Below are 11,821 nucleotides of genomic sequence, written 5' to 3'. Positions count from 1 at the left end.
AATTGAATATTTTATACTTTTTTCTCTTATCTATATTTACTTAAAGTATTAATTTAAAAATTTTGAAGAACGTTTATTCAAAAGGAAAAAGCTTTTGCATAGATTGTACTTGAATAAATAATATAGAAGATATAATATTTTACTATGATATAAAATCTATATTATATTAACTATCAATTCTGCCAATGTTTAATACTATTTTTTTATATTCTTTTCTCTAATTAATGCTTGCTTTATTTTCTCACTTTGAAGAAAAAAAATATTGATTTTTCTAAGATCTATTTAGATTATGTATAGGATTCATTCAACTACTTCCATTAATTATGTTCTATTTATAATTTATAATTATTAATATTGTCTTAAAATTGCCAAGTGACTTCATTTTAGCTTGTCACTTCTCTTAACCGCATGCTTCACTACTCTTTTTTAATATAATATAGATTGATGGGTTTATATTTTTACCATCTTTCATGTTTTCTTAATTTATCATCTTTTAAAAAGTAAAAATTTATTGATAGTTTTGCTAAGTCCTTAAGAAAACATATACAACAACAACAACCCAATATAATCCCACTTGGTGGGGTCTGGGGAGGATAGTGTGTACGCAGACCTTACCTCTCGGTTGGAAGTGAGGTTGCTTGCCATCAGAGCAACCCCTCCTTAAGAAAACATATACATTACAGAAAATATCGAAAATTAACAGGGACGATTTCAAAAGGTTCAATTTTAATTATACATAATATAATATCAAAAAATTGGTATGATATATAAGTTTTATAAAATAAACGCCGAACCATTCACACCTATAAAATCTTCACTCACTGTCCACTCTGTTCCTCGCCGTGAAACTCGTTCTTCCCTTTCCATTTATATCTTTCTGTCGGTGGTTTCCGGCGAGTTTGTTAGTGTTAAGTATGGGGTCGGCATTGTTGTCGGATCTCGATACAGAGATCGTAATTCCGATTTGCGCAGTAATTGGAATTGTGTTCTCGCTAGTACAATGGTACCTCGTCTCGCTCGTAAAACTGTCGGCCGGACACGGAGGTTCTTCACCTAAGAAGAATGGATACAACGAAAGCTTGATTGAAGAAGAGGAAGGTATCAACGACTAAAATGTCGTCGTTAAGTGCGCCGACATACGGAAGTACGGAACGCTATCTCCGAAGGTGAAAATGTACTCTCTTTTAGATCAATTTTTATTCGTGAAAGACCTAGTTGTACTCATAGTTGTTGTCTATAGCTGCTCTTTTCCTATTCAATCAGTAGGTTTTTTATGGAGCTTAGCGTGTTAGCTGGTAAAGTGGAGTAAAATGAAAAAGGAAGTGCTAAATATTCGCTGTGTGCTTCTTTTGTCTTAGTTTAGGGACTCTGACTTTCAGTATGATTGAAATCAGATGCCTTTATCGTATATTTTGTTTAGATCATAATTTAGGCAGAGTTCATTCTTCTTTTTTTTTTTTTATAGTTGGTGCAGCCTCAGTACTGCTATCTGTGTATCCATCACACAAGTGAACATAATGATGAAATATTGTAGGATTGTGGTTAATGATTAATGATATGCTGGCGACTCGCATTGTTGATTTCCTGGCCACTCCGTGTCATTTTTAGTCACTTTAAAAAGTAAAAGAAATGAAATGGCCAGTTCTTATTGTATATTTCTGCCCTGGTCAATAATACTTGTTTTGATTAAGCAAACCCATGTGATCATCTGAGGAGAAGCATTTTTGGGGATTGTCATGCTAGTGCTATGTGTAATGTAGCCTAGGGGGTGTTCTATGTATCATTATTGTTGACTCGCCTTTATCATGTTTCTATTTCCAATGTCTTTCCTTGTCTCCCCTTTTTTTGAAGTAATTTCTATTATCTCCTGTTTTCACTCTTTACTCACACATATAAGCATTGGTGTAGATTACATCCTCTTGTTTGGACATAAAATCTTTTGAGTTTACTAGTATCTAATACTAATGTGATTTGCTTATTGTGGCACAGGTGACATCCTTTCTTTTCACTGAATATCAATATGTGGGTATCTTTATTGTTGCTTTTGCAATCTTGATCTTCCTTTTCCTCGGCTATGCTGAAAGCTTCAGCACCAAGAGTCAGCCATGCACTTACAACAAGGAGAAGATGTGCAAGCCAGCCCTTGCAATGGCCATCTTCAGCACAATATCCTTCTTGCTTGATGCTGTCACTTCAGTCGTATCTGGTTTCCTTGGGATGAAAATAGCAACGTATGCAGATGCAAGGACAACTTTGGAAGCGAGAAAAGGTGTTGGTAAAGCCTTTATTACTGCTTTCAGATCTGGTGCAATAATGGATTTTCTCCTTGCTGCCAATGGTCTCTTGGTGCTTTATATTACAATTACTCTCTTTAAGCTATACTATGGTGATGACTGGGAGGGCCTTTTTGAGGCAATTACTGGTTTTGGTCTTGGTGGATCTTCCATGGCTCTTTTTGGTAGAGTTGGTGGTGGCATTTACAACAAGGCTGCTGATGTTGGTGCTGACCTCGTCGGGAAGATCGAAAGGAACATCCCAGAAGATGATCCCAGAAATCCTGCTGTAAGCTAGACGATTGCTTCATGTGTAAACTCTGATATCCAGAAGAGAACTCGTCTGATAATTTTACCCTTCATGTCTTTGCAGGTGATTGCTGACAATGTTGGCGATAATGTTGGGGACATTGCTGGAATGGGTTTTTTTGGCTCGTATTAAGGCTGTCAAGGAAATTGAACCAGCCTTGAAGAACCAGCTTATTATCTCAACTGCTCTTATGACAGTAGGAATTGCAATTGTTACCTGGACTTGCCTTCCATCTTCCTTTACCATCTTCAATTTTTGGGACTCAAAAGGTTGTAAAGAACTGGTAAGTATCAAGTTCTTGTTTTGAAACTTTTTAGCTTTCTGATTAGACACCAATCTCCCAATGTGGCTGGATCAGGCCTGGCATTTTCTAATCAATCTTGTTGTGTTATGCATTTCAATTTCCATTTTTTTTCTTATGTTTTGACCTTTTTTCATTTGGTTTCTAAATTTGCGCAGTATTGTTGTCTTTTTTCAGTAGAATCAGTATTGAACAAGTATCTTAAGTTGTTATTGCACAGGCAACTGTTTCTATGCGTGCTATTTGTCTTTGGGCTGGAGTTATCATTGGATTTGTCACAGAGTACTAAACTAGCAATGCTTACAGGTGAAAATTAGTAGTTTGTCTTTGTACTGTGATTTTCTATTCTTGTTTCGAAGATGTAATTTATTGATTGCTTCGTCTTATGTTTTTTATTCCCGTTGTTTCTATTGCAGCCCTGTCCAAGATGTCGCTGACTCCTGCAGGACTGGAGCTGCAACCTATGTTATTTTTGGCCTTGCTCTTGGCTACAAGTCTGTCATCATTCCTATCTTTGCCATTGCAATAGCTATGTTTGTCAGTTTTACTTTCGCTGCTATGTATGGTATCGCTGTTGCTGCTCTTGGAATGTTGAGCACCATTGCTACTGGATTGGCCATTGATGCATATGGACTATCAGTGATAATGCTGGAGGTATAGCTGAGATGGCTGGCATGAGCCACCGGATCGTGAAAGAACTGATGCTCTTGATGCAGCTGGAAACACCACTGCTGCTATTGGAAAGGTTTGTATCTTTTTTATTTGTTTTGCTCTCCTTCCTACACATGTTGCTTGTCCATATTTACGCAAAAGCGTGGCAATAAATTTGTTTGGAAATCAGAATCTTGTCACAATGATGGAAGTTTATTCAACATTTCTCCTTTTTGCTAACCCAGTATGGACTCCTTCTTTCTAGGGATTTGCCATTGGTTCCGCTGGACTTGTGTCCTTGGCCCTGTTTTGTGCTTTTGTGAGTCGGGCTGCAATTTCAACAGTCGATGTCTTGACCCCCAAGGTCTTCATTGGTTTGATTGTTGGTGCCATGCTTCCCTACTGGTTCTCTGCCATGACCATGAAAAGCGTTGGTAGTGCAGCTCTGAAGATGGTTGAGGAAGTTCGCCGACAATTTAATACCATTCCTGGTCTCATGGAGGGCCATGTCAAGCGTGATTATACTACTACTGATGCATCTATTAAGGAAATGATTCCCCCAGGTGCTCTTGTCATGCTTACGCCTCATAGTTGGGATTTTCTTTGGAGTGGAGACTCTTTCTGGTGTTTTTGTTGGTGCTTTGGTTTCTGGTGTTCAGGTATGATTGTTGATTTTATTTTTTTGTTGCTTCTATCTGTCTCATTTTGTAGATTGCAATATCTGCATCAAACACCGGTGGTGCATGGGACAATGCCAAGAAGTATATTGAGGTAAGGAGCTCATATCTATGCGCTGATCTTTTTGATTTTTTGTTAAGAGTCTGTGCCAGGCTGGTGCTTCAGAGCATGCAAGGACCCTTGGCCCACAGGGTTCGGAACCCCACAAAGCTGCGGTTATTGGTGACACCATCAGTGACCCGTTGAAGGACACTTCAGGTCCATCACCCAATATCCTAATCAAGCAGATGGCAGCAGAGTCGCTTGTCTTTGCTCCATTCTTTGCCACTCATGGCGGTCCACTTTTCAAGATTTTTTAAGGAGAGAGTTGGGAGACTTACGGAGCCCTATTAGTATTTCCTTTTGTCACCAACCTTTCTACTCTGATTACCCAGGCATGGGATTTCTGAGTTGTTTCTTAGCTAGTCGCAGGTTTAATTTTTGATGAGAAGATGATTACGACAATGCGACTAGTTAATTTGTGCTAGCCTTGAGATAGAGAGTTTATTAGTTTTCCTCATACATCAGTAGACCTAGTTTTTCAGTTTTGTCCTGTAATGTCATTACTCACGTTTAGTACTAGGTCCTACCTTTATTCTGTTAAACAAGGCAGGTTTCCAATTTTGTGCCTTTCCCTTGTTTAGTAATGAAAGGTTTCCAATTTTTCAGTTTTCCAGTTTTGTCTGTAATGTTTCAGTTGTTTGCTAACGTTTAGTCCTATGTCCTAAGCCTGAAAACAACCCCAAGAAGAAATTGTTAAAGAGAAATCAAGAGCTTTGACATGGCAACATGCAACGAGAAAGAAACAAGAAAAGGATAACATAAGAAAACAGGCAAAGTTCTGGAATCCGGATGCCCAGGCTTTCCTGATACTTGACAATTTTATGTGTAGTACACTTCTGCTATCTCAAGTCCCGAGTGAATAAAGATCCAGACAAATAGGAATGTTTATTTACCTTGATGAATCCACAACCAGATAATGAAAATCCAAACACACACATTTTTGGTCATTTAAGAACTGTGTCCACCTGCTTACTGTTTAGCAGATACAGTTGAGGCACAAAGTTAACATGCACGCTGCAAATATTATGCCATGTCTTACATTCAAGAACATTATAAAAACTATATGGAATGACTGTTGAGTACGAAGTAGAACTACATTTATGGCAAAATTACTGAATTTGTTCATAAAGTACAGAGATAAGCGAATACATTTTGCATGTTACAGTAAACAAATGAAAATTAGAATCAAATTTCTCCACGATAACCTCCAGACCCAAAGTAGTCCCTCCTTGAATTTGCAATTTGCTGGCTTCTTTGGTGGTCTAGCTTTGGACAGTCACGGATACGATGACCCAGCCCACCACAGTATGCACAACCCTTTACTCCACTTGCATTTGTGATTTCTTCTACGTCTTCCATGGGATCATTGAGCTCTGCCAGGACTGGAGGGATCCTCTGCTTTGCCTCTTGCAACAAGTGTTTTAGATCAAGCAGAGTTGTCTCGCTCTGGTTCTTGTTGATAAAGGTGGTGGCGATTCCTGTTTTTCCACATCGTCCTGTTCGTCCAATCCTGTGCACGTAGTTTTCAATTTCGGCAGGCATGTCGTAGTTAATCACATGCTGAATATCAGGAAAATCAAGCCCCTTTGAGGCAACATCAGTGGCAACTAAGACATCTTTCTTGCATGCTTTGAATGCTGCAATTGCGTATTCTCTCTCTTCTTGATCCTTGCCTCCATGAACAGCCACAGCTTCAACTCCTTTTAAGAGCAAATACTCATGGATATCATCCACATCAGCCTTATTCTCACAGAAAACCAAAACAGGAGGCGGTGTTTTTTGCAAGCATTCAAGAAGGTAAACAATCTTGGCCTCCTGCTTCACATACTCCACTTCCTGAATCACATCAAGATTGGCTGCTCCAGCCCTGCCCACATTCACGATTACTGGTTTAACTAGTGCATTTCTAGCAAAGTTTTGAATCTTTGTGGGCATTGTAGCAGAAAATAGAAGAGTTTGTCTTTGAGCTTTGAAATGATCAAACACCTCCCTAATATCATCTTCAAAACCAAGATCTACTAATCTGTCTGCCTCATCTAGCGTCAAGTATCTGCAAGAAGCAACAAGTTGGTGAGCACACAAAATTTTCAAATAGAACAGAATCTGCAAGAATTATAAAATGTTTCACATACACATTATAACTTATATTCGTGACACACAATATTTCTTTTTTCTCTAAATATGTGAATACAAGTAACTGTAGCAACAGGAAGACACACACAACATAATACGTGGAACACCCACCAACATAGCAGCAAACAAACATGCACGAACTAATAATGAAGGCCTATGACTCCAAATGGTGGACTAATCAGAAGTCAGTAAAAGTATTGAGTAGTTGATTTTGAATTTACTTTTCTAAGCAACAGAGCATTTTCAAATATATAAGACAAAATGGGGCAAAAGTTCATACTTTGTCCTTCGCTTTTTCATCAAAACTTATTTTATTTAGCAGATATCCCATCCAGTTGAACACTCCCTATTTCTTTCATGGGTTATTTCAAGTTAACAGCAGAACATATGAGCGACATTCCAGATAAATATCAACTAGGAAGTGTTGGTCCTAACCTGCAATTGTCAAGGTTCATTTTCTTTTTCGCTAGCAGATCTTTCAGTCTTCCAGGTGTAGCAACAACTATATGAACTCCCCTCTTCACAACATCAACTTGAGACTTCATATCAACTCCACCAATACATAGCAAAGGCCTCAACTCAGGATAACCACTCTCCCTCAGAGGTTCTATAAACTCTTCTATAACTTCATATGTCTGTCTAGCAAGCTCTCTAGATGGACAAATAATCAAGCCAAAAGGTCCTTCCCCAGGGGCAATTGGCATCATAATTTCTTCTTGCAACGCAACCATGATAAGTGGCAACACAAAAACTAATGTCTTACCCGATCCTGTGAAAGCTATGCCTATCATATCCCGGCCTGATAAAATAACTGGAAGCCCCTGTACTTGGATCGGTGTTGGCTGAACAATCCCCTTTGCTCTGAGTTTCTTCAGAATTGGTTCCGGGAACCTCATGTCCTTGAAGTTCTTGATTGGTGGGGTAACATCATCCCCCTCTACGATGATATGCCACTGTTTACGAATGGCATCACAAGCTTTCTTTGAATTCCGCCTAATGGCTAATGGTGGCTTCCACCCTGTGCGCAAAGGCTCCGTATAAGTAATGCCCTTGGCTAGTTCCCTAACGGACATCAATGTCTTCTTATCAGATAAATGCTCAATCATCTCCTTCTCCTGCTGAAACACTTGTTCGGCATGACTTATCTCTGGTTGCTCTTTCTTGAGCTGAGATGCCTTCACAAGCAAACTCGGCTTAGCCTCAACAAGCTTCATTTTCTCCTCTTCCTCTTCAAATGCTTCAGATTTCCCTTTGCGCTGAAGGATCTTTTGCGCCTCAATTGCCCTGCGCTTCGCAACTGGTATATACTCAACATAATCATCTTCCTCTTCCATCTCCTACAAGCACAATACTGTATAATAAGAACCTCTTAAATTACTAAAATAATCAAACCTTGTTTCTTAGTACAACGCACCAAAGCTGATGCAACAAAATGGGTGCAATTCGCAACACACAGAGACCAGAAAAGCGTGAAAATTTGTGTGAAAAGCCAAATAAGTAGCACAATCTATGAAAGAAACAGTATGTGCAGAGGACCCAAAAATAGAATAAATTACATAATCTATACTCTAATACTGAATACAATTTGCAAAACCCCGTAAAGCGTTTACAGCAATCGAAATCAAATTTTCAGTAAAACCCCTGAATTTGAGGTATCCCTAATGGTAAAAATGCAATCTTTCACTAAAAAGATGAGAAAGCAAGAAGTTGCATACCATATTTAAGTGGTCTGCCATCTGAGCAATAGCGAAAAAGTGGCGAATTGCAGAGAAACTATTTCAGGTTCGGTAATTGCAGGGAGCTAAATTCCGGCGACCGGACGGGACAACTGGTCTGTTGCTATGTTTAAGAATTCGTTATATGATTTGATTTCTGATGGAGGATGAATCAATTCCAGGTATTTATAGGTCATATTATTGTATGTGACTGAATTTAGGAACCAAAAGATAAATAAGACTAGTAAGCCGACCTTATTTTGGTTTGGGCTATTATGACCCACAGTTGGACAAAGTGCACGAATAGCCACTTTGGGGACCCCTATTTAAGGTATAGCCAATATTTATACATTTTTGTTAGTATAATCGCTTCAAAATTAAATTCAGACTTACGAGTTTGAATTTAGCCTGAAGATTTACTTTTTGCCTAAAAATTTTATCTCATATTTCAGCCAAATATATGAACTAAACACTAAAAAGTTCTCCTCAGAATTAGTTATATGAATTCTCTCACAGACAAATTAGCTCATTGGACCGAGATGGACAACTAAAGAATGGTCTCAGAAAGGTCATTTTTGCAAATACCACACCCCCCCCCCCCCCGCCCTTTTGGAGAAATTCAAAAATAGCCAGATTTACAAGTGGCCATTCAAAAATAGTCCTTGTTTCAAAAGTAATCGAAATTTAGCCACTTTTCATGTAAAGATAAATCTGAACGAAAACACAGTTCAAAATTAGAAAAAATACTCCAGTATAATATACTGGAGTTATTATACTGGAATTTCAGTATAATATACTGGAACTCCAGTATATTATACTGGAGTTCCAGTAGAATATACCGGTCCAGCATAAAATACTGGAGATTGGAGCACCGATGCTCCAATCTCCAGTATATACTGGAACTTTCTGTGTGCTGGAGTTCCAGCATAATATGCTAGAAGTTCATACACAGGTGCATCGATCTCCAGTATATTATGCTGGAACTTTTCGTGTTGCAGTAAAATAGTGACTATTTTTCATTGACTTTGCAAACGCTGGCTATTTTTGAATAACTAGCCCGAAAACTTGCTAGCCCGTACTATTTTTACCTTTTTTTAAAAGTTTTGGGATGCTACGACAACATACCCACACAATTAACAGAAAAAACCTTACTTATAAATATTTCTCTTATAAATATTGGCACTAAGTGGCCAATAAATATCACAACAAAAACGCGTATATCACAACTTTATTTTTACTTCTTTGTGTATATCAAAATGTATATTAATTTTTTTTTATTTATCTAAAATTATAAATACAGTTGTTTAAAATTTATTGTTGTTTCTATATTAATGTATATCACAATAAAAATAATTGTATTTCTATATATCATAATGTATAACACATCGAATATGTGTATACCAGAATAGATCTCACAAGTTTATTTTCCTTCTTTATGTATGTCAAAAATTTATTTTCCTTCTTTGTATATCAAAATGTACTTCAAAAAATTATTAATTGCATAACTTGTTTTAAACATGTTATATCAAAAATTTATTTTCCTTCGTTGATTAAGAACAAAATTGAAGCAAGTTTATTCAAAATGAATTTCGCTCTCAAAAAATCAAATAGGACGATTTGATTTCGATTTAACCTTATAGTGTCAGATCTAATAATGTATATCACAATATATAATATACACACATGTATACACGGTGATATACATATATGTACACATATCAAACACACATAGAGCCCATTTGGATTAGCCGATTTGAAGTAGCTGATAAGCATTAGGTGCTGAAAAATACTTTTAAGTGCTAAAATTGATTCAATAAATGAGCAGTTACGTGTTTGGGTACAAGTGCTGAAATTGATAATAAGTTGCTGCAGTATTTGATAAAAAAATGCTGATAAGCTCATTGGTGTAACGTAAATTAGCATAAAAAAGATCCCTTCAGCTGTTTAAAAACGGTAAGTGAATCGATTAACATGATAAACTCCTAATATAACTCAACAAACTCAATTATAACACGCAAAACTTGTATTCCAGTTATAGAAAAGATTTCCAGCCGAAAAATACCACAAAACAGAGCAATCTTCAGAGATTCAATACATCCTTTTTTTCTGGTAAATTTCGTGAATTTCTAGCACGCTGATATTGTTCGAAATTCATACAAGTATATATAGAAATAGACTGCAATTCGATTTTACAGATGACAAGTTTAACAGTGCTACTGCGTCATTCTGGCAAGTGGAACAGTAAGAATAACTATGTCGATTATTCGATTGAGGGGATATTGATAAAGGAGTATGCGACGTACAATGATTTGGTTGCATCAAGTTCGAAGCAACTTGCCATAGATTTGATCTCAAAGTCAATTAAAATTGAATACAAAGTGGAAGGAAATTTCACGCCAATGGAAATACACAACGACATAGGTTACAGGGTGTACGTAGAGTTGAAAAAAGAGAATAGAGAATTCGGGACGTATCCTTTGTGTATAACAACAATTAACAAAGAAGTTGTAGCTGGAGATAGTTTAACTCAAGGCGACCTAATGTGAATAGACGAAACATATAGGGTGAGTAAATTTGATATAATTGATACACTTGCTATTGAGTCAGTAAATTCAGGTGAACCAATTGAGGTGTTCGAACTGGAAAGGGATTTGATTATTAAAAAAACTAACCAAAGAAGGGTCATGGCTGGACAAGTATATAAGGATAAGGCCATATTGAAAGCGGTGATGGAGCATTATGCAATTGCTGAAAGGTTTCAATTCCGGGTTGAAAGGTCTAATGCTTTCGGGTTGGAGTGTTCTTACTTATAACCTGTTGAAAAACATGTTTTATTCAATTGTATGGATATGTATTCTAAATTTTTGTCTAATGTATTCATGGCAGAATTTTTTAAAAATACAGCATATATATATATATATATATATATATATATATATATATATATATATATATATATATATATATATATATATGTATTTGATAATACATGATTTCCTTCGTTATATATTTCAAGTATTAGTGTTTCTGTACTTGAGTTTTCTGAAACAATTATATCAGGTATACATATTTAACACTGTATTAACATGTATGTAAGTGTAATTTATAATCATGTATACATATACAACTCTGTATTCACATGTATATAAGTGTATTCAATAATCATGTATACATATGTAATAGTTTATTCATATGTATTCAAAAAAGAGTTATAGTATATTCAAGAAACAAACATTGTATCTCACTGTATGTTTTCATATAGACAACTTTGTTGCCAATTGAAAATCCCGGGTGTACGTAAACAAATCAATTGTAGTGTCTGTTTATATTTTTATGTCCATACATACCTGATCGTATGTATTACATAAATGTATTTGCAGCAATACATTAATATGTATTTCAGAGGACTGTGAATGGAGATTTAAGGTTTATAGCATTAACAAATCACAAATGTTCAAAGTTAGGGAGTTCAATGGCAGCCACCTAAAATCGGCATACACAGGGACATTCGTCTCGGCTAGCACATTGGATGGTGCAAGTGAGTCTGCTAATATATATATATATATATATATATATATATATGGATTATAGTAAAATTTATTAAAGTGAATACACTAATTTTAGGGAATACAGCAGCAATCAGCATAACGTAAAAGGC

General features: G+C 36.4%; 1 protein-coding gene and 1 pseudogene across 2 annotated transcripts; one reads left to right on the top strand and one right to left on the bottom strand.

Moving 5' to 3' along the window:
- Positions 1–804: 804 nt before the first annotated feature.
- Positions 805–4,476, top strand: LOC104228603 (pyrophosphate-energized vacuolar membrane proton pump-like; annotated as a pseudogene).
- A 914-nt stretch (positions 4,477–5,390) lies between these two features.
- LOC104228602 (DEAD-box ATP-dependent RNA helicase 35) lies at positions 5,391–8,368 on the bottom strand. 2 transcript variants are annotated; one of them, XM_009781086.2, is made up of 3 exons: positions 8,164–8,368; positions 6,884–7,785; positions 5,391–6,365 (listed from the first exon to the last, which is right to left on the bottom strand). In XM_009781086.2, the coding sequence occupies exons 1-3, from the start codon at positions 8,182–8,184 to the stop codon at positions 5,501–5,503; spliced, it is 1,788 nt and encodes a 595-aa protein (XP_009779388.1). In that variant the 5' UTR covers positions 8,185–8,368; the 3' UTR covers positions 5,391–5,500. The 2 variants fall into 2 exon arrangements, with proteins under 2 accessions (XP_009779388.1, XP_070003913.1); XM_070147812.1 differs by having other exon boundaries at positions 6,884–7,799; positions 8,164–8,338.
- Between the last annotated feature and the right edge of the window lie 3,453 nt (positions 8,369–11,821).

This window comes from Nicotiana sylvestris, chromosome 6, assembly GCF_000393655.2.
Source record: "Nicotiana sylvestris chromosome 6, ASM39365v2, whole genome shotgun sequence".
Taxonomy (NCBI): domain Eukaryota; kingdom Viridiplantae; phylum Streptophyta; class Magnoliopsida; order Solanales; family Solanaceae; genus Nicotiana; species Nicotiana sylvestris.
The sequence above is the reverse complement of the archived record's forward strand: the minus strand, read 5'-3'. Positions and strand labels throughout refer to the sequence as shown.